This window comes from Phyllostomus discolor, chromosome 3, assembly GCF_004126475.2.
Source record: "Phyllostomus discolor isolate MPI-MPIP mPhyDis1 chromosome 3, mPhyDis1.pri.v3, whole genome shotgun sequence".
NCBI classification, from domain to species: domain Eukaryota; kingdom Metazoa; phylum Chordata; class Mammalia; order Chiroptera; family Phyllostomidae; genus Phyllostomus; species Phyllostomus discolor.
In genome coordinates, this window is record NC_040905.2 from 182,296,112 (window position 1) to 182,318,419 (window position 22,308).

General features: G+C 40.0%; 1 protein-coding gene and 1 non-coding gene across 8 annotated transcripts in view; both read right to left on the reverse strand.

Moving 5' to 3' along the window:
- The window catches only part of UBAP2 (ubiquitin associated protein 2), a 132,060-nt gene that overhangs the window by 24,474 nt on the left and 85,278 nt on the right, over positions 1-22,308 (reverse strand). For 6 of the 7 annotated variants that reach the window (XM_036021836.1, XM_028508164.2, XM_028508174.2 and 3 more), the window contains 4 exons: positions 16,677-16,729; positions 9,583-9,650; positions 7,410-7,599; positions 3,734-3,947 (listed from right to left, as the gene is read on the reverse strand). In XM_036021836.1, coding sequence (XP_035877729.1) covers positions 3,734-3,947; positions 7,410-7,599; positions 9,583-9,650; positions 16,677-16,729 — 525 coding nt within the window. Of the gene's footprint in view, positions 1-3,733; positions 3,948-7,409; positions 7,600-9,582; positions 9,651-16,676; positions 16,730-20,124; positions 20,149-22,308 lie in introns of those variants that run through there. The other variant, XM_036021837.1, reaches the window with a different exon arrangement.
- On the reverse strand, positions 7,206-7,288 carry LOC114514676. Its single transcript, XR_003686099.1, has one exon. It is a non-coding gene; the product is annotated as a small nucleolar RNA SNORD121A (small nucleolar RNA).

The window sequence follows — 22,308 nt, forward strand, 5'->3', positions numbered from 1 at the left end:
AGGCTCAGAAAATGGACAATGGCCTCTGCCCACCTTTCTATCTAGAAGAAAGCTGTTCTCTAGCTCCCACTTTGATGTCAGACACTTTAGTTCCTCCCTTTATACCACCAGTACCATTCAAGCTGCTATCGTGGTGCTGGAGCTGAGAGAAAACCTGAATAATTCCGTGTAGGGGGGTTCTTTACAGGGAACTGCTTGGGACTCAGCAGTTTTTTCTAGTGACTCAATCCCCAATGGTTTTTACAGCCAGAAGTTATGGGGACTTATCTTCCTGGCACAGAAACCCTGGGACTGGGGTCCTGGTGTATGACTAGGATTTCCTGCTCCTGAGATATCCCTCGCAGACTTTTATTCACCACAGGTAGATGTGGGACCAGCCTGTTCCATGCCTCCACCCCTCCTACTAGTCTGGATGGATGTGGTTCCTTTAATTCCACAGTTGTCAGACTTCCACTGAATGTGATATCTGACAGTTCTGAGTGATGATGGTTCTATATTTTCATTGTAATTTTGATGTGGTTGTGTGAGGAGGTGAGCAATGTTCACCTATGCTGCCATCTTGACCAGAAGTCTCTAAACCTAATTTCGACTAGTTTGTGGGTAAGGTTACCATGGAATGGGTATATGCATCTGGCCTTTAGCTAACAGAGAATAGTATTTTGTTGCTTTATGGATTTACTACTAAACTTCTGAAAATTATTTTACTAATTTTTTCCACTAAGTAACATATGTAGTATAATAAAATTCAAACGGTAAAAAAATGTATATGATGATTACCAATCACCCTTCCACCCTGTTCCCAGATTCACTCCACAGAGGCAGGCAGTGGATTCACTTTCTTGAATATCTTCAGAGACAGTATTTCAATACACAAAATATATAGACAAAGACACACCACTTCCTGTCTATCTATCTATCTTGCTTCCTCACAAACCATTCATGTTTCAGAGAATGTTTCATATTAATGGAATAAAGAGCTACCAATATTTCATTTTTATGGCCACACAGTAATCCAGTGTACATAGGTATCACATTCTAAAACTAGAACTATATAATGGACTTTTAGGTCTATTAATAGCAATATCTTGCTGTGGAAAACAATGTTGCAATAACTATATTTAAGACATTTTGCTCAAGTGCAAGTATACCTACAAGAAATCAGTTGCTGGACAGGTTCAAAAAATGGCTATATTTTAAACTATAACAAACACTTTAAAAGTCCTATCCATAGAGAGAACACATGCTTTTTTACATACCAAACTTTCGTCCTTCTTAGTTTGACAGGTGAAAAATAGTATAAAAGATTCTAAACAAAATGATCTAAGTTAAGCATCATTGATATAGTTAAGTGTTCTTGGCCTACGAACTTGCTATGTCCATACCTCTTCAACCATTTTTAACTTGTTTTTGGTCTCCTTGAATTTTAGTTATTCTTTATATTAAGGAAGTTATGATCACTTTATCTGTGATATGATTTTCAAATATTTTTTTCAAAATTTGTCTCTCCTGCCCTGGCTGGCATAGCTCAGTGGATTGAGCGTGGGCTGTGTACCAAAGTATCGCAGGTTCGATTCCCAGTCAGGGCACATGCCTGGGTTGCAGGCCATGACCCCCAGCAGCCCCACATTGATGTTTCTCTCTCTCTCTCCCCCCATTCCCTCTCTAAAAATAAGTAAATAACATCTTAAAAAAAAAAAGATTAAAAAAATTGTCTCTCCTTTGTCTGTGGTGTTTCCTGTCATATTTAGAAAAGTCCACCTCACACAGATTCTATCAAAATCTTACTCTGTTTTTCTCTACTACTGTTCTAGATTCACTCTTTATGTTTAAATATTTGACCCAGTGGCACTATGGTGTAGAGTGGATGTCAGGGATCCAACTTCACCTTTCAGCCAGATAGCCAACAGCAATAAACACCTTTTCACCACTGATTTGAAATGTTACCTCTATCCATCTTTTTCTGCAAAAGGCCAGGGAGTAAATTATTTTAGGCTTTAAAAGCTATCTGTTAGCAACTATTCAAATCTGCCTTTGTAGACTGAATGTAGTCATAGACAATATGTAAATGGCTGTGGCTGTGTTCAATAAAACTGTCTTTACAAAAACAGGTAGCAGATTGAGCTGAAGGTTTACCAACCTATGACTTAGTGTATTTCCATGCTAGATGAATTTATTTTGGGATTTAATATTATAGGCACCTACAAAAAAAGACAGCCTTTTAAAAAGAACATATAAATGGCATCCTTAAATATAAAACTTCATTATCACTCAGTAAGTATGGTGGAAAAAATTAACATAGGAGGTCTTTAGCTGCCAAGAAATGTTGCCTTATGCCCTGGCCGGTGTGGCTTACTTAGGTGGTTGGGCAGGTTGCAGGTTCCGTTCCCAGTCAGGGCACATGCCTGGGTTACGGGTTCAGGACCCAGATGGGGGCATGCAAAAGGCAGCCGATCGACGTTTCTCTCTCACATGCATGATTCTCTCCCTCTGTTTCTCCCTCCCTTCCCCTCTCTCTAGAATCAATAAAAGAAAAAAAAAACTTAAAAAGAAAAAAGTAACGCTAGCTTGCAAGATTAGCCCTTGGCTAGTGTCTGAGAACACAGAATTTTTGTATGTGCTAGGGAAAGAGTGCCAACTCTAACCACTAAAGGTGACTCCATGCCTTGAATACTTGTACAACATGGTTTACACTGAACACTTGCTTTACCCTCTAGGAATCTGGAGTTTTGGTGTGTACTAGGCAGAGAGTGCCCAAATAACCAACCCCATGAAAAAACCTTGGGCACTGAGTCTCTAGTGAATTTCCTTGGTAGGCATCACTTCAAACCTGGGAACAGTCTCAGGTACTTCCACAACAGTAAGCCATTTCATTCAGCAGAGAAATGTGCTTCCATGTCACTTGATATGCCCTGAACATGAACCAATCCACACAACCAACTCTATGTTTAATGTAACCCCCTGCTATTCCTTAATACAGTGTGATGTGTGTTGGTGGAAAATGGCAGTTTAAAGATTTTTTAAAAATCCTCACTGAGGACATGTTTATTGATTTTAGCGAGAGAAGAAGGGGGAAGAGGGCAAGAGAGAGACGAACACTGATGTGAAAGAGAAATATTGATCAGTTGCCTCCCATAAGTGCCCCGACAAGAAATCGGACCAACAACCTAGGTATGTGCCCTGACCATGGATCAAACTCACAACCTTTTGTTACAGGATGACACCCCAACCACCTGAGCCACTTGGACAAGGCAGGAAATGGTAGTTTAATGTCACAAAACTTATGTAAGTAGAATTTAGAAAACCTCCAACTTACACGTGTTGCCTTTAATGTACAAACCACAGGTGGTAAGGCTGAACCAAAGCATAGTGGATACATGTAAATGTTAGAATGAGAAAGCAATGTCGTCGGTGTGATTTAAAATGTTTTCCATAGTCCACCTTCTGCCACCACCTTTTTCTAATACAGCTCAGAAAATTCTGTGTTTCCTTATACTTACATGTCTTTAACATGCTTTTGCACATCTCTCCAAGGTAGGACCTACTACTACTAGTAACAAATAAATGCAGGTATATTTATTTATACAATACAAATCTGACTGATTTAATTCAGAAACTTTGTGAAATTCTACTAAAAAAAAAAAACCTCTCTGGAAAAATTCCACATCAGTGTTCACAAGTCAACAGCCTCTGCTGATGTTTAGGTTGTGAACAACCACAGAAACTGTACACTTACCAAAATGGCTAAGGACTGAGGACTGGGTAGCTGAGGGCTTGAGGTCCCAAGAAGAAGTGGTTGTGGGAGGGCTCGTACTGTTCTGCTGTGAACTTTGGGTGGTGGTAAACTGGCCCAAACTTGGAGGTTTCAATTGGTCCAAAATCTGGGAGCTGGTGACGTTTGCCAGTTTTGAAGATGTAAGCTCTCCAAATCCTGAACCCAGGACGGATGACTTTAAAGGGAAAGAAAACAGAAATCCTAAACAATACAGAATTTCTAACCCAAGCTTTAAAACATGCCAAGTATTTTCACAAGAATTTTAAACACTATGATCCAGAAAATGTGAATTAGTAAGACTTATATGAATAAATACAAGATGAAAATATTACTATGCAATAAGATCTGACTAAAGAAATCCAGCAAGACTTCCTGATTTTGATATGAAGTTAATGGAAAAGGAAACATATTCCCTAGATTTTAAGAATTAGGTATTTTTAAAAAGTGATGTCACAGATTCACAAACAAAATACTACTTTTTTTTTGACTTTTTTTTTTATTTCAATCATTGTTCAAGTACAGTTTTCTCCCCCCTACTCCCGTTCCAGCCCCTCCACCCAACCCTCCCCCCTTCCCCCCATTACCCCCCACCCCTGGTTTTTGTCCATGTGTCCTCCAAATTTGTTCCTGTAATCCCTACCCATTCCCCCCTGAAATTCCCTCTTCTCTCCCCTCTGGCCACTGTCAGACTATCCCCTATTTCAGTGTCTTTGGTTATATTTTGCTAGTTTTTTGTTTTGTTTTGTTCTGTTGTTTAGATTCCTGTTAAAGGTGATATCATGTGGTATTTGTCTTTCACTGCCTGGCTTGTTTCACTTAGCATAATGCTTTCCAGCTCCATCCATGCTGTTGCAAAGGGTATGAGCTCCTTCTTTCTTTCTGCTGCACAAAATACTACTTTTTAAACTAAGGAGGAATGTCATGAATTAAACAGCAAACACAAGCTTATAAAACAAAAATAGTGTGTTCTTTTTTTTAATGCATGGAACAGTAATCATCTTTAATGATTAGACTAGGTTTGGTCACAAAAAGATCAGCCATGAGGTCTGCAAGATTAAATGCAGGTCACAGCACTTACTTAAAAAGTCAGTATTCCAAGATCTGACACAGGAGGTATTTATATACTGAGCAAATACCCTGAACACTGCTGTGTTTATTTCAAGTTGTTCAGATGCCTAATACAAAATACATTCCACAAGCAAGCACACAAGAGACAACGTGATGTTTCCCCTGCCTGTCCTGTCACGTCAGATGTGAAGACCTCAGGAAAACTAAAGCCTATGACTAGTGAACATAATGGTAGATGCACTGCTTTTTTACACTATCAAAATCATTCAGTTTCTGAAGAGACAAGTACTTTGTCAAAAATAACTTTCAAAACCACCTAAAACAGAAGGTCAAAAACAGAAATGATTTGCACTCCCTCGAGAGGCCAGATCTAGGAAGCTGAAATAACTATTTGTTATCAATATCCAAGGGCACAGGGAGTCCTAGTTGTTGTCCAAAGGAAATCCAAATCCTCCAATGTAGGGAAACTTTAGGTTGTGAGCAGTTATTACACATTGATCATGGAATCTGCTCCTATTAGAACAGTTGTGCTCACATTACTTATCATATTCCAAATTCTTGGCTCATGCTACCCATTACACTTCTCTTTCATTGCCACAAATCTGCTAAAACCAAGCTCAAGCCCACTTGTACAATGAAAGCTTCTCGAATGATGCCTTTACTCTTCATCTTTCCCTACCTAATCTCTATCCTGTATCAGCTAGTTTTATAAAACGCACTTTCTGTGTGCCGTACAACACAATGAAATCCCCGCCTCAATGAAGCGCCAGCAAAGGATCTCTTAATCCCACCTATACATTTCAATCGACTTTAAAAATGTGTGTATTGGTACACGTGTGTGCATGCACTCACATAAACACACCACACACAGTGCCCAATTTCCAAGCCCAAAAACTGTCTGGCATTATTTCACTGTTACCATTATTACTGTTGTTATTTACTGAAGTTCCCCATTGATTGTACAAGCATGGTAGGGTTGAGAACTACTGCTCTAAAAAGCACACAAAAAATTCTTACCAGTTTCTCAAGGTGTTGCTTATGAAACAACACACCTGAAGGTCACTGTAAACAAACAAAAAAACCTCAGGTCCTATCTGCCCTCGGCTAAGCCTGGCTAAGATTCCAGCAGGTCAGCAAGGACAGGACTTCAGTACACCAGGAGCAGATGGAAAGGCAGAGGAGCAAAGGGCACGGTGCCTCAATCAAAACTGAGTGCTAGGTGCTATTAGGCCTTTCAAAGCAGAGAGGGCATTAGGGCTTGGACTCTCCGTCCCACTTTAAGCACTGACACCCTCTCATGGACAATCTTCAATAACACTAAAAATGCCAAGTCTATTCCGCCTTGGCTGGTGAGGCTCGGTGGTTTGAGCACCAGCCTTCGAACCAAAGGGTCTCCGGTTTGATTCCTAGTCAGGGCACATGCCTGGGTTGCAGGCCAGGTCCCCAGTGGGGGGCACATGAGAGGCAACCACACATTGATGTTTCTCTCCCTCTCTTTCTCCCTTCCTTCCCTTCTCTCTAAAAATAAATAAGTAAAATGTTGTTTAAAAAATGCCAAGTATATTCCAAGCCAGATATACTTGACATAACATGCCTGTAGAATAGAATATAGCAATGAAAAGTGTGCATATTGCATTCTACATTTTATTAGGGTACAGCAAATGGCTCTGAGTCAGGTAAAGGGAAAAGACTGCATCATATTCATGAGAAATTCTGTTTCTCCACTATAGATTTCAGGTAAAACACAGCAAAAATGAATCAAAATAATTATCATTAGTAAAAGCTGTGGATCTATGTGTATGGTCCTTCTAACCTTCCTTCTGCCAACTCATCACTGTCTACAGTTGGACAGGGAAGGCACTTCCCTTCCCCATTCTGCAGCTACGTTCTTCTACATTCTATGCTTGCAGAGCTTCTACTTCCATCAGCCTAGCCTCACACCCGTCACTAAAAATTTCTTAACTTCTTTCTAATGGGAGCTTCACTCTCACGGGGAGTCGAGAGTCATATATGCAGCAGCAGATGACACTGTTTCAATGAAAGCACATCCAAATTATAAGGGTCCTCGCTACATAGCATGGCCTTTAAGAAAAGTGCACTAAGTTTAGGGAATAACAAAGTAAATAAAAATACAAAAAAAAAAAGTAAGCACCTAGGCAGACTTGGAAAGAATGGTTTCTAAATGATTTTAGCAAGACAATATGGACAAACATTTACATTTAAGTAAATTGGAAAGTAAAAATTTTAACATCTTAAGTATAGACACTGGCCTTTAAACAAAATCCATGAAAAAATCATTAGTAAGAATGCCTGAATGATTATGACTGAAAAGATTTCAACTTTAAGAAGAAGTATTTTTATCTTTGTCCAGAAAACTCAGAGTAGTTGAATTCCACATGGAATCATCAGATATGTGCTTGGAAATGAACACATCATTGTTTTCTGGACTGAGATGTGCTGTAGAAATTTTCTGTATTTAGAAAATAGTTATTAAGACACGTGTCATCCTAGCATACAGTTACTCATGGCACATTCCTTGAAATTCCACGGTGAAATGAGAGTGAGTTACCAGGCTCTGAGGAGAATAGGAGTTGACAGCAGTGGAACTGCCAGTCCCTGGCGCCATCTGATTGTTGTGCTGAGAATTTGTGAAGACAAGGGCTTGGCCAAAGCCCTGCTGTTGGGAGGTTTCAAAGGAGCTGACTTCTGAGACTTGATTGGAAGGAACGGGCTTCTGGAGCAAGGCTACCAGATCAATGCTAAGCAGACAAAAAGCAAATGAGGAACAAGTCATAAATAAATCTTACCAACAAATGAATTTGAGAAGTGAATCAATATAAAGTAAATTCATGCCAAAAATTACTTAAGTAAGGAAAACCTTTGGAAACTGGAGTTTAGGGGAAGCCAAAAGGAGTGCATCAATCACACACACACACAAAGCATATGAAGCCACAGAGATTGAGGCAGGGCACTGCAGAGAAGAAAAATGAAAAGGTGCACTGTGATATTTCCACAGAAATGAAACAGTGACAACTAATTTGAAAAGCTAGATCAATTGAGTAAACTTAAGTTTCTAAAGTTTGGCTTGCTTCCTTTAGGATATTTTACTTCTTTTAGTACTTGGAACCAGTGTCTCAAACTTTCCTAAAGCAGAATGAATCCATATTGTGGGGGAATGAGGATGACAGATAGTAGACCATTCAAGGAATTTCATATTTATCATAAATGTCCCTGTAAGTTCTGCACGCTATACAATAACATATTTAAGTTCATATAAATCTCATATATATTTCTCCCTTAAATCTTCAGAGTGCACAATACACTAACAAACACTCTGTTAAATACAACTCTTGTGATGCCCTAGAAACAGATATTCCAATTTGAGAACCTTGGCCTAAAAACCTGAAAGCATGAGGAAGAAATGATCTCCAGATATATATACTACCTGACATGTGAGTGAGCTACTAACTCTTCTCCACAGGACCTACAAGGTGTACAGAATTACCTAACATGATAATTTGCTCCATTAAAATCTTTCAAAGGCCAGTTTCCAGTCGGTCTCCTGACTGTAACTTTCACAATGCAAGTAATGCAGATTCTAAAAGGTAAAATAATTCAAGACACACTCCTAATACAGAGCAAAATTCCTGGACCTGAGTTCCTCTACCTATGCACTACTTCTCTGACTTTCCCATGACCAGGCTGTAGCCCCAGACTAGTATTTTGGATCCAAGATAATGTTCTGGCTTATGGGATACTTCAGGAATACAAACTCTGCTTAATTATATTATATATGACTCATCCCAAAACAGTTGTATTACAACAAGAACAGAGCAAGTTCTATTTCAAAAGACTGATGAGATATATGCATAAAAAATGCTACAACAATGTCTTCTGAAAAATAATCATGAAAAGAGTCCACTTCATATTTTTTAAAAGATGAAAAGAATACTACCAAATTCACTGAGTAATTAATTCAATCAAGAAGTTATATCCATTCAACAAGAAATTCTTAGCAATTCACAAAACAACATATTGCAAGATATACGTTTAATCATTTTTATTTCCCTGCAACAAAATCTTATAATCATATCATTCAGCATGAGATCGAGCATGTTAGATTCAAAATTGTCTTCAATTCTCAGGTGTGAGACATATCAGGGTTTTCATCCTTCTGGGTCACTGCACTTTCAAAGTACAATGAAAAGCTTTTAGAGTTATTGTAAAAACTAGGATGTGATTTAGTTCTGTACAAATTCTACCAACATCTCTATTACCCACAAGGTTCCTTCTTTTTCTGTAATCTATGAGACAACTGGATTAAAACTAGTAGAACCCATAAAAAATGAGAAGTTTGTACCAGCCTGAGAAGATCTAAATTAATAGTATTATATGAGGAAACCAAAACAAAGTTTGTCTTAGGTTCATCTGTCAAAAAACAAATTTACGAAAGTAAAAAATTATTATTACATAGGTTTAACACAATCTCCCTCTCAGGCGGTAGCAAAACACAAATATTCTAATTCATCAGTAGATACAACCTATTAGGAAATGATGGAGGCTCTGTCAGCTTACTATAGGTTTGGGATAAAACAAAGTCTAAGAAAGTAAGGAAAAAAAAAAACCCAGAGAGATTCAAGAAAAGGTAAAAATAATCAAGAGACCTAAGAACCAGAACAATTTTCCTGAGGCAAAATATTTCAACTGTAACAAACAAAAGACAGCAAAAGGTATTTATTTACCTTTGTCCAGGTGTGACATGATTCTCTGGTGGAACAGATGAGGCAGTAAATACTTTTGTTTCAGAAAGCTGTATGAAAGGGATACAAAAAAATCTATTAATCTTATTTTATATAACATAAAACCAAAAACGTATCAAGTCCTTAAACATTTTTAGTCACCAGTACTCGTATTACAGTTCACCCCAAAAGATGGTCAGTCCAAAGGAAAGAAAATACACAGGTGATCATGACACGAGACTGTGTTCACTGAAAATAATTTTAGATTGGTAAGCCAGCACACAGTGGGACTTCAGGGAACACAGAGAAGCAAAGTCACACCAGGTTCAAGTCCCAGTCTATTAGACCTTATAGAAAATGAGAATACCAATAAAACCACTGCCATGAATGCCAAAAAGGACTATGGAGATTTGAAAAGGCAAAATAATCTATGCTTTCGTTCCTCAGACAGATGGCTTAAGTATTTCTTTTATTAGTAATCTCTAAGTAAAAGGTTTCCTGTTTTTTTAAAATGATTTTATAGTGGTATGAAACATAAAACAAACAGCAAAAATTCAACCTGAAATGTTAAATGAGTTTTGTCGCATGTACTCCCACGAACCCATCGCCAAATCAAGACAGTGAACACACCTGTTTCTACCCAAAAAGTGTGCTGCGATCCCGGAGTAATCAATCCCTCCCACCACTCACCTTCACCCCCCAGGCAACAACCAATCTGCTTTCTGTCACTACAGATTAGGCTGTATTTTCTGGAATTTGAAGCGGATTTTTAAAATTCATTCTTTTTTGGCTTCTTTCACTCAAAATAATCACTCCAAGACTCATGCATGTTGTTTTAATGCACTTTTAAGGCACACAGCATAAAATTTTTTGAAACTTCAATAAACAGTATTGAAAGGTAGGTTCTTTTAAACATTTTCAGAGTAGGGCATGGGCTTTAAAAGCTAGTAAATGTTGATCTAATAAGATAATAAACTAATGATAATGCTATTCAAAGACTGTTATAACTGTTTTTTAATAATCAATATGTTTTTGTGATTATGCTATTACAGTTGTCCTGATTTTCCCTTTGCCACCCCCTACCCAGCACCAGGCAATCCCCCCACTTTTATTCATGACCATGGGTCCCAGGTGTAAGTTCTTTAGCTACTCTGTTTCCTACACTGCACTTTACAGCCCCATGACTATTCTGTAACTACCTATTTGTACTTCTTCATCCCCTCACCTCTTCACCCATTCTCCACCTCTCCCTTCTCATCTGGCAACCTACCAGTAACTTCTTTTCTCTTGGCTTTTAAAAGTCTCTTATCTTTAACTTTGGCCTTTTAATAATGATGTGCCTTGGACTGGGCCTCGCTGCATCCATCATAATTGGGACTCTCTGTGCTTGTTAAGACTTGCATGTCTATTTCCTTCACCAAATTAGGGAAGTTTTCTTTCACTATTTTTTTCAGGTAGATTTCCAATTTCTTGCTCTTTCTCTTCTCCTTCTGGCACCCCTATGATGGAAATGTTGGAACACCTACAGTTGTCCCAGAGGCTCTTTGTACTATCCTCACTTTTTGGATTATTTTTTCTGCTTGTTGTTCTGCCTGGTAGTTTTTTGCTTCCTTATGTTCCAAATCATTGATTGGATTCTTAGTTTCATCCACTCCACTGTTGCTTCCCTGTAAATTGTTCTTTATTACAATTAGTGTATTCTTCGTTTCTGACTGGGTCATTTTAATGCTGCTGAGGTCCTCACTAAGTTCCTTGAGCATCCTTATAAACAGTGTTTCTAAACTCTGCATCTGATAGATTGCTTATCTCCATTTTGTTAGGTTCTTTTTCTGGAGTTTTGATCTGTTCTTTCATTTGGGCCACGTTTCTTTGTCTCCTCATTTTGGCAGCCTCCTTGTGTTTGTTTCTATATATTAGGTAGCGTTGCTTTTGACTCCGTATCTTGGTAGTGTGGCCTAATGAAGTAGGTGTCCTGTAGGGTCCAGTGTCACAGCCTCCCCTATCACCCAAGCTCAGTAATGAGGTGCACCCTTTGTGTGGGCTGAGTGCACCCTCTTCTTGTGGTTGAACCTTGGTGGCTGTTGGCAGATCAGTGGGAGGAATTTCCCCAGGCCAGTCAGCTGCAGGGCCTGGCTGTGACTACTGACCACCAACCTCCATCCTCTGTGGAGGATCAGCTGTACAAGGGGCAGGGTGGTGATGCTCCCATGTGGTCTGTAGCTGTCCACTGGATGCATTGGCCCTTGGGTTTCCTGGGTGGCGCAGGCCAAGGTCAGCCCTCACCTGTGTTTTTCCCAGGGTACCCTGCATGAGCTACCCTACAAAGCAGTCTGAGATGGCTGCTACTTGTGCTGGGCTTGGAGAGTCCCAGGTGAAGATAAGCTGTGACTCTAATCTGGCTGCCACTAGGGCTCCCTGAAGCCAGCTGTTACTTGTTTGATAGGATTTAGGACCTAAGACCAGCTATTCTGATGGGAAAGTAGCTTGGGTGGGCTCCTAAACTATATGGGCTCCTAAATTGTGTAGGGTAGAGTCTCTGTCAATCTCCAAAGTGAGTCACACCGTGTTAGCCAGGTTGATTGTGTCTCAGATACGGGACCAGCCTATGAGCTTTTTGTGCGGAGGCAAACGAATAATGGCCTTGGCTCGTCCCAATGCCAAGTCCTCCTGATACTTCAGTCCTTCCTTGTACACCACTGGTGACCTTCCAGCTGCCACCCCAGTGCTGCAGCTCAGGAGGAGCAAGACTGAGTAGGTCATTCCATGTGTGGGTTCCCCAAGAGAAACTGCTTAGGGCTCCAGCAGCCTCTTCCACTAACTCAATCCCCACTGGTTTTCACAGCCAGAAGTTGTGGGGACTTATCTTCCCTGCACTGGAATCCTGGGCTGGGGGTCCTGGTGTGGGTCTGGGACTCCTTGCTGCCAAGATATTCCTCTCAAATTTTTATCCACGTGGATATGAGACCGGCCGATTCTGCATCTGCACCCCTCCTAGCAGTCTGGATGGATGTAGTTTCTTCAATTCTGTAGCCACCAGGCTTCCATTCAACCATCACTCTCACGTTCATGAGTGATGGTTGTTCTGTATTGTAGTTTTAATTTTGATGTGGTTGTGTGAAAAGGTGAGCCATGTCTGCCTACATTACCATTTGACCAGAAGCTGACTGTTTTAATTCTTATCATTTCTAAATGTCTCAAAACTCTGATGTGCTATATAAAATCAGATTTCCTCAGACACTAATATTCAGGCAGAGCCAGGAGATGGTAAAAAGTGCTAATTGATTAGTATTTCAACAAGAAGGGCTTAATGATGAATCTGTTTGAAGGTAGTAACCCTAAGAGTCCCAAGTAATCCATTTTTGCCTTAAAGAATCTTAAAATCTAAATAGAGTTAAGACAGAGAAGCAAAAAAAGAGTAATTCTTTTCTTTTTCAATGAAAAGTAATGAAGGAGTAGATCTAAATTCTTCAAAAATATTAAGTTTGAGCTAAATAAGAACCACAGAAATCAATGACATCTATCTAACCCTGGTACAATACAGAAAATGAATTGTTTCCTTCTTACCTTTTTAAAAAATATCCTCACCCAAGGACATTTTTTTCATTGCTGAGAGAGAAACATCTATTGGCTGCCTTCTCATATAAACCCCAATGAGGGACTGAACCCATAACCTAGGCAGGTACTCTAACTGGGAATCAAACCTGTGACCTTCTGATCCACAGAACGACACCTGAACCAACTGAGCCACACCAGCCAGGGCTTCTTTGCTTTTTTAAAGAAGAGGGATGGAGAGGGAAAAATGAACAGTTATCATTCTAAGCTCTAGAAGGAATTGAGGATTTGCATTTTAGATTACTCTCCTTTCAGTCACCATAATTTTGTATCATCTCAGAAAACTTTCAGATTGTTTAAAGTACTGAGAAACGAAAATGGCCTAATTCTCTATGCTAATTCTTTCCAGTAACTATAAATTTCATTATGATAAAATGTAACTAGGCAGCATGGGGTCTGGCTGCTTGTCCCCATGAATACGTAAAACACAAAGATTTGTGGGGAAGTAGGTTTTTAATATAGGGTGCCCAAACTGAGGGGGCTGGAGCATTCCTGCTCCAAGCCAACCAAACCAACCTCTCTGCAAAACACAGAGAACCAGCCGCCCTCAGGAAGACTGAAGTCCAAATCCATATCCAGAAGTTACCCTTGTTTATCTGGAGACCAAGGTTGTTAGTCAACTGGGTCTCCATCTCTATAGCTCCAAGCTCGCTCTCCCTCTGGCCAGAGTCATTATCGCCTCATAGCAGCTCTCTCTCTCAGGGTCTGGGGTGCACACTCAGATTACTCCACACAATCATGCAGGGGAAGCTCCATCTGCAAGGAACTTCCCAGCTCATGCCTCTGTGTGCTGCTCTCAGGGTGAGAGAATGAAAGCAGTCCAGGACCCGTATACCGTCCTGTACTGGGTCACAGTGTCCCAAGGGCTGATGCCTGCCACGGCAAGCATCCCAGTGTGGCACCCTGCCTCCAGGAGCTGACTTCCAACCATGTGAGCCAAAATCCTGAGCAATCCTGGCATTTGCCACTCCCACCTACACAGGGCAAAGCAAGAGTGAGGCTTCTGTCTGCTTTTAGTTTAAAAGTCCTCTCCCAAAATCCCATGTGTGCCAGAAGGCAGTGGGAGTGTCCACCTTTTCAAACAATGAGGACTAATGTCAGCTATTTCCCTTTTCCCCTCATCCAGCAACCATGTTGCATAAGGGGGCAGAAGTCTTGAATCATGCATGGTCTGTACAAGCTCCCTTCTGCTGAGTCACAAGCCGCTTGTCTGCCTCGGGCAATCTCCCTCCTCCAGCAACCCCTCTGCTTTTAATCTTCAATTCCACCTTGAGGTTTTCTCCCCACACCTTGCCCTCTCTCACTGTTCTGGTCTGATCACTCTATTACAAAAAATGTGCTCTATACAGCAGAATATTTCTGTATGTATGTATATCTGAACTGCTTGTTAGCTCAACTGCCTGTTTCTGATCCATAGAATAACCCTGTGAATTAGGCAGGCCAACTACTATACTACTACTCATTATATTGATAAAAACAGGAGGCTTGAAGAAAAGAAAGAAAACTGAAGGCTGAGATAGGAAAGATGCCTCATCTAATGTCAAAACGTCAGGTAGATCTGAATACATTCCTTTTTGCCTTCTAATCTTATACTGATTTTCTAACTGGCCTATGACCCAGACAACAGCAATGGAATATAGAGCCTAGAACACTTTTTGCTCCCAACAAACTCACAGCAAAATTTCTAGTAACACAAAGCATTTAAAAGGAGAATGGCTTTGTTTGAAATCAGCCCTCTGGCACGCTGGCTGGGTAGTTCAGTTGGTTAGAGGAACATCCCAATACGCCAAGGTTGCAGGTTTGATCCCTGGTCAGAGCACATAAATCAACCAATGAATGCATAAGTGCAACAACAAACTGATGTCTGTCTGACTCTCTCCCTTCCTCTCTTTCTAAAATCAATTCAAAAAACCAAAAAAGAAAGAAGCCCTCTGACTTTGTCTTATCACTGACATCACAAAGTATGGGCCTGAGTCATAACTTGTGTGGCTCAGTAGGTTGGACATTGTCTTGCAAACCAAAAGGTCCCCGATTTGATTCCCACTGAGGGCTCATATGTGGGATTACAGGCCAGGCCCCCGACTAGGGGCATGCAAGAGGCAACCAACTGATGCTTCTTTCACCCATCGTTATTTCTGTCCATCTCTTTCTCCCTCCACTGAATCAAATAAGCACTCTTACAGATAACAGAGAACCTGGTGACATTATATCCTAAGGACTTATGGTTAGATGTGGAAGAAATGAAAGTATGGGCACAAGCCCTGCCTGGTGTGACTCAGTGGGTTAGGCATTGTCCCGCAAACAGAAAGGTTGCTGGTTCATTCCCCAGCCAAGGCACATGCCTGTACTGCAGGCCAGCTCCCTGGTTGGGGGTGTGCAAGAGGCAACCAATCAATGCTTATCTTCCTATCTTTTCCCCTCTCTCTAAAAATAAAATCTTTAAAAGAAAAAAAAAGAAAGTATATCCTAAGGCTTCTAAATTCCAATCAAATGAGCATATCTAGCCTCCTCCTTCCTCATGCCTACCAAGCTCACTCCCTAAGAAGCCAAATACGACAATACTGCTAAAAAACAAAAAAAGGAAAGAAAGCGTAAGAGGTTTCATGTTGAATAAAATCACTGTTTAAATACTTTTGCATACAAAATGGGACAAGGGAAAAATCATCTAAAAAACCAAACGAACAAAAAACAACAAAATGAAAAAATAACCCAAAATCTCTAAGTCTGAATCAATTTATGTCACTTTGAAGTTCAGGACTTACAACCCCTTTATGTTCTCCCTCCCAATGTGTGCTGTAATTCTCTATCATGTACACATATCTGTTCTGGCCCTTGGGAGTCAAACAAAAATGGTATAAAATATGATACAGGGCTTGGTCATCAGTTCAGTTACCTTGTCTTTTTTGAGTTAAATACTTTTTATCAAAGAGTATCTTACACAGAACCCAGAACTTAGAGATCAACAGTACCCAAAGCTAATGCAGTATACTCAAAAATGGCTGTGGAATAAATGAATACCCAAAACAGAGCCAGTCTATTTGAAAGGGGAAGAATTAGCCCTAAAACCAGAATGACTTATTCAGATTAATTTCAACTATGACCCAAACATAGACTTTCCCCATTAATGACAGTATTATTAAAGAATAATTAATAGTTCACAGGCCAGGGCAAGAACATCAGTTCATTATCAGGTCAAACAAAACAGAGAGAGACTAAAAAATGATTTTGGTTCTATTTAGCACCTGGTTAATTTTTAAGGAGAGACTTTAAAACCAAGTTTCTTAAAAATCTCAAAAAACCAACTTCCTTCCATATGCCAAAAAAAAACACCAAAAAACAAACAAACAAACAAACATGGTAATCACAGATGGCTGAAAAGAAGCCATTAACAACAGCCAGCCATAGATATACCAGACTCGCATCAAAATACACACACCCCTACCAGAAACCAGAAGACACATGGGTCTGATCTGGTAAACACTTACATCTTCAGTCCAATCTTCTGTTGTCCACTCTTCCACAGAATTCTTCCAGGCCCCTGTTGACAACAATCACAGCTTACAGCACAAAGTCAAATACTGTTTTATTCTAAATGATTCTCTATCGTGTACTGCACAAGATATATCCTGGGTCTCACTAGCAATTTAGTCTACAATCCAAGAACTACAGGACGCTTAATCTACTCTCAATAAAATCCATCATGTTTCAAATGCAACTTAGCTAGATACTATCCATGTAAACTCAAAACAATGTCTAAAATTGATTCTACTTCAGTGTAGACGATATCCAGGCAATTCTGCCATGAGTAAGAAAGTATAGGCACAAGTTCTGACTGGTGTGACTCAGTGGGTTGGGCATCAGCCTGCAAACCGAAAGGTCACCAGTTCAATTCCCAGTGAAGGCACATGCATGGGTTGCATGACAGGTCCCCAGATGGGGCACTCGAGAGGCAACTGATCGATGTTTCTCTTCCTCTCTCTCCCTCCCTTCTCCTCTCTCTAAATATCTTTTTAAAAAAAAAGTATGGGCAGAACACAAATATACATGTTAAACAATGAGATCATTCCTTATATATAAAGTTAAAGTACAGAACAAAATTCAATGAAGGCAGGTCTACCGTGAACCCTTTCACATGGAACACCAAATTATCACGAGGAGGGGAGGGGAGGGGAGGGGAGGGGTGGGGGGTGGGGGGGCGCCCCCCCAAAACAGAATTAATTTATAAAAATTTGTGTATTTATTCTTGTATGTTTAAACATCAGTCACCTTCAAAGTACTCTCCATTTGATGCACTATTCCTATTGAGACTTTCTTCCTACTGCTTGAAACAGTTTTTGAACTCGTTGATCTTGATGCCTTTTAGTGCTTCTGCCATTTTGTTTTACCTCTTTCACATCCAAAAAACATTTCCCTTTAAGGACTCTTTTCATCCGGGGAAACAAAAAATCCCTCAGGGCAAGACTGGGTGAATAGGAAGGGTGGGGCACCGGAAGATGCTGTTTTTAGTCAAAAACTGCTGAGGACTCAGCACAGTGTAGACAGGTGCGCTTTTTAAATTGCCCATCATGAAATGGGCAAACACAACGAGAGCGCGGACTCTCACAACAATGCCAGCTGGTGGTAATTGATATGGATGGGCCCTAGAACACTCACCTAGCAGGAGAAGCCTATACTACAAGGGGCCCACCCTCCAGAAAATAATTTGGGTTTTTTTTTTGGGGGGGGGGGCTGTATTTCCATAAGCCTCCTTTACATAAGTATTGGCTCCACTGTATGGTTTCCTAATTGGTCTCCAGCGAAGCTGAACATTAGTCCTGCTCACATGAAGTCTGGTGCTGTAACTCCTGAAGAGTAGATACAGAGGATATGCTCAAACAGCACTGAAAAGAATAATCACCTATACAACAAGTAAGTGATTTAAAGAAAAGTATTGATATTTAAAAATGCTGACTTTTGTATTTAAGAGATCCTGTATAAGTTTAGGCCCACTATTTTAAAGCATACATGCAAACACGCAACCAGAGAAAATGGTTTCAAAATAAAATACACCAAATTATTTACTGTAAGCACCCTCTACATGTGGAACTGTGAGTGTTTTCAGTTCCCTCAATGGGAAGAAATGAGTTGAGCATCTGACCTTCAATGAGGTTTGTGTGTGAAAAGAAGAGAAGAGAAGGAGGAGTATATTCCTGAGGAAAAAAGGCAGGTGACCAGTTCTAATTTCCTGGGAATCAGGTCAGTAACCCAATAACAAACCACCTCCTAAGAAACCTGATGGTATTACCCCAGAAGAGAGTCCTTTTTAGAATGCTTTCAACAGGATGTCCCTAATTTTGGATTGGTTATGGCAAACAAATATAGAATCTATGGATTTATGGAACATGGCTCCTGTTAAAATATCACCTAAGATGTAGGTACAAAAGGGAGATGTTTCAAACCTGAAAACATGATCCCTGAATGAGAAACCTAGACACATCAGTTTGAGACTTCTATTATCGTGGATCTCAGGGCAAATACATTAAAGAAAGGAAGAATGTAGACAGATAAATGCCCCGTTCTTTTGTGGTTTTGGATTACATGTATCCTTTCACCCTTGAACAATGAATACAAGTGGACTCGAGCAGTTCAAACTCAGGTCATTCAACAGTCAAGTGAATTTTCGAACCACAGTTGGGAATCTGCATATGTGGAGGGTGGTTGGCAACCCTAACCCTTGTGCTGTTCAAAGGTCACCTGTAACAACCCCGGGTGGGTAGCTCAGTTGGTTAGAGCATTGTCCTCATACACCAAGGTTGTAGGTTTGATCCCTGGTCACAGCACATAGAAGAATTCAACCAATGAATGCACAAATAAGTGGTACAACAAATCGATGTTTCTTTCTCTCTTTTTAAAAAAATTTTTACATATTTTTTTAATGAGTTCGTTTAAGCCAAACTGATGACAACTGCTAGGAAGCAAAACCTCAGTGGATTGAGGAAACGCTCCCCTCCCTTTCTCTCTTCCAAAAAAAGGAGGGGGTTCAACTGCAATAGTTAAGACTAAATAAATATTTCAATCTGATCCTCTGTATTCACTCACTCATCATATCTTTAAATGGCTTCCATAATTTCTCCAAAAATGTCATAAAAATTATAACATCTCTTTGAAGAAAGATATTTCCTCACACAAAAAGAGAAAGAATTAATAGCGAAAAAACACAAGGTGAAGTTAGTCCCTGTTGGAAACGAGTCCTGAAACCTTGACTCTAGGACCCTGCACAGGCCTCTCAGCACACCCTGCACCAAGCTACATGCATCTAAGGTAAACCATTCACCTGCCCTTCACTCTTACCTTCTTTCTACAATGTAGCTTTCTTTCAAGAACTAATAGGTACTATCCAATTTTTTGACGTATTTCCTTTCAGACTTTTCACCAAGTACATGTATAGTTTTAAAAGCTCCCAACTGGACTAATTTCAAAGATAGTCAGTACACAATGTTCCTGGTATCACCTACATCCAACTTATACTATGCTTGTGTTGTCAAATTCATCATAGAAGACAGCACCATAATTTAAAGACTGACAAATTCTAGAAAAAGCTGAAGTTTGACCTAAGGAGTTTTAGAAACATTCTAATGAGGAAATTGGAAACAACTTTTGGTCAAGATGGAGGCATAGGTAGACAAGCTTTGCCTCCTTTTACAAGCACAAAAAGAATTACAACTAAATCTCAAAACAAGTAACACTCAGAACTGTCAGAAAATCGAACTATATGGAAATCCAACAACCAAGGATTTAAAGGAGCCACAATCATCCAGACGAGTAGGAGAGGTGGAGACGAGGATATGGGGCAGAGAGGCAAGGAGACACAGTGTGGCGCAGAGAGGTGGCAACGGCAGAACAGGCACAGGTGGTCCACATTCACGTGTGGTGGATAAAAATCAGGAGGGATACCTTGGGAGCGAGTGATCCCAGCCCCAGGTCAGACTGCACAGTCCAGGGTTCCAGCGCCGGGAAGATAAATCCCCGTAACTTCTGGCTGTAAAAACAAGCGGGGGGTTGGGGCAATGGAAGAAACTGCCAGATTTTCAAGAAACTTCACTTAGAGGGCTCGCACAGTCTTAAAACATAGGCAAACCCATCAACTCTTAGATTCAACACCAGGGCAACAGCTGGAAGGGCACCAGTCACATACAGAGAGTGAGTGAGTGAGTGAAGTTACTGGAAACAGAGTGCCGGGCAAATCCACAGAAGCCTAGTAGAGGCACAGGCCCCTCTCTGAGCCCTCCCCAACACAGAGAGCCAAAAAAGGTGAAGCCAGTTGCCCCACCCTGGCGATTACCCAAGGCTCTGCCCCACACAATTTACAGGTGTCTTTTACAAGGAGTCAAAGCAGCTCTACCTAATACACAGAAACAAACAGAGGAAGGCTGCCAAACTGAGGAGACAAATGAAAGAATGAAACAAAACCCCAGAAAAAGAATTAAACGAAATGGAGATAGCCAACCTATCAGATGGAGACTTCAAAACACTGGTGATCAGGATGCTCAAAGAACTCATTCAGTTCGGCAACTCATTCAGTATGGCAACATAAAGGAAGGTTATACTAAGTTAAATACAGAAAAATCTACAGGGAACCAACAGTGAAGGTAAGCAAACTGGGATTCAAATCAACAATTTGTAACGTAAGGAAGAAATAAACATTCATCCAGAACAGAAAGAAGAAACAAATTCAAAATAATGAGGAGAGAATGTCTCTGGGACATCTCCAAATATGCCAGCGTCCAAATCATAGGGATGCCAGAAGGAAAGAGGGAAAGCAAGAAATTGAAAACGTACTTGAAAAAAATAATGAAAGAAAACTTCCCTAATTTGGTGAAGGAAATAGACATACAAGTCCAGAAAGCACAGAGAGTCCCATACAAGTTGGATCCAAAGAGAGACACACAAAGACATATCATAATTAAAATGCCAAAGATTGAAGATAAAGAGAGAATCTGAAAAGCAGCAACAGAAAAGCAGTGAATTACCTACAAAGGAGTTCCCAAAAGACTATCAGCTGATTTCTCAAAAGGAACTTTGCAGGCAAGAAGTATTCAAAGTGATGAAAAGCAACGACCTACATACAACCAAGATTACTCTATCCAGCAAAGCTATCGTTTAGAATGGAAAGACAGATGAAGTGCTTCCCAGACAAGGTAAAGCTAAAGGAATTCAACATCATGAAGCCATTATTACATGAAATGTTAAAGGACTTAAGAAAAAATCAAAACTATGAATATCACACAGTCAACAAATTCACAACTATCAACACCTGAATCTAAAACAATGAAGAGACTAAGCAAACAACCAGAACAGGAATAGAATCCTAGGTATAGAGGTCATTTGGAGTGTTATCAGCTGGGATAGTAAGGAGAATGGGGGGAAAGGTGCAGAAATTAAAAAGCATAATTGGTAAGTAAAAATATACAAAGGGGTGTTAAAAAACACTATAGGAAATGGAGAAGCCAAAGAACTTAGGTAGATGACCCCTATGGACACCAAAGAACCAGAACTAAGGGGGGGGGGGGGGCAGTTTGCTGGAGGGAAGTGGGGTAGAGGGCAGAGAGAGGCAAAGGGAAAAACTGGGACACCTGTAATAACACAATCCATAAAATATACTTAAAGAAAAGAAAGAAAAAAACAGAAACTGAAAACAATTTCAAAGCCTCAAAAATCATTCCTAAAGCATTTACTTTTGAGGCATCTAAAATTATAATAGAAAGAAATCGTTCATGGTTGAATTTTCTTAAGGCCTCCTTTGTCATCAATCATCAACCAACCAATACTGGATTGAAAGCTGACAAGTTAAGCATGATGCTAGTTCCCAAAGTCATAACTCACAGGAAAGACAATTAAAAATTTTGTGAGTGATAAAGGTAGTATATTACTGAATGATAAATTACATGAAGCTGATTAATGCACTGGAAAATGGAGTACAACATAGACATTAATGAGAGCTGGAATGGTAACAGAAAGCTTATGGGGTTAGATGAAGCACAGCAAACAACCTGAAGGCTGGAAAATGTCTGAACATAATGACATATAAAGAAGAGATATTCTAGAGGAGAAAAACAATCAGGCATTACAAAAACTTAT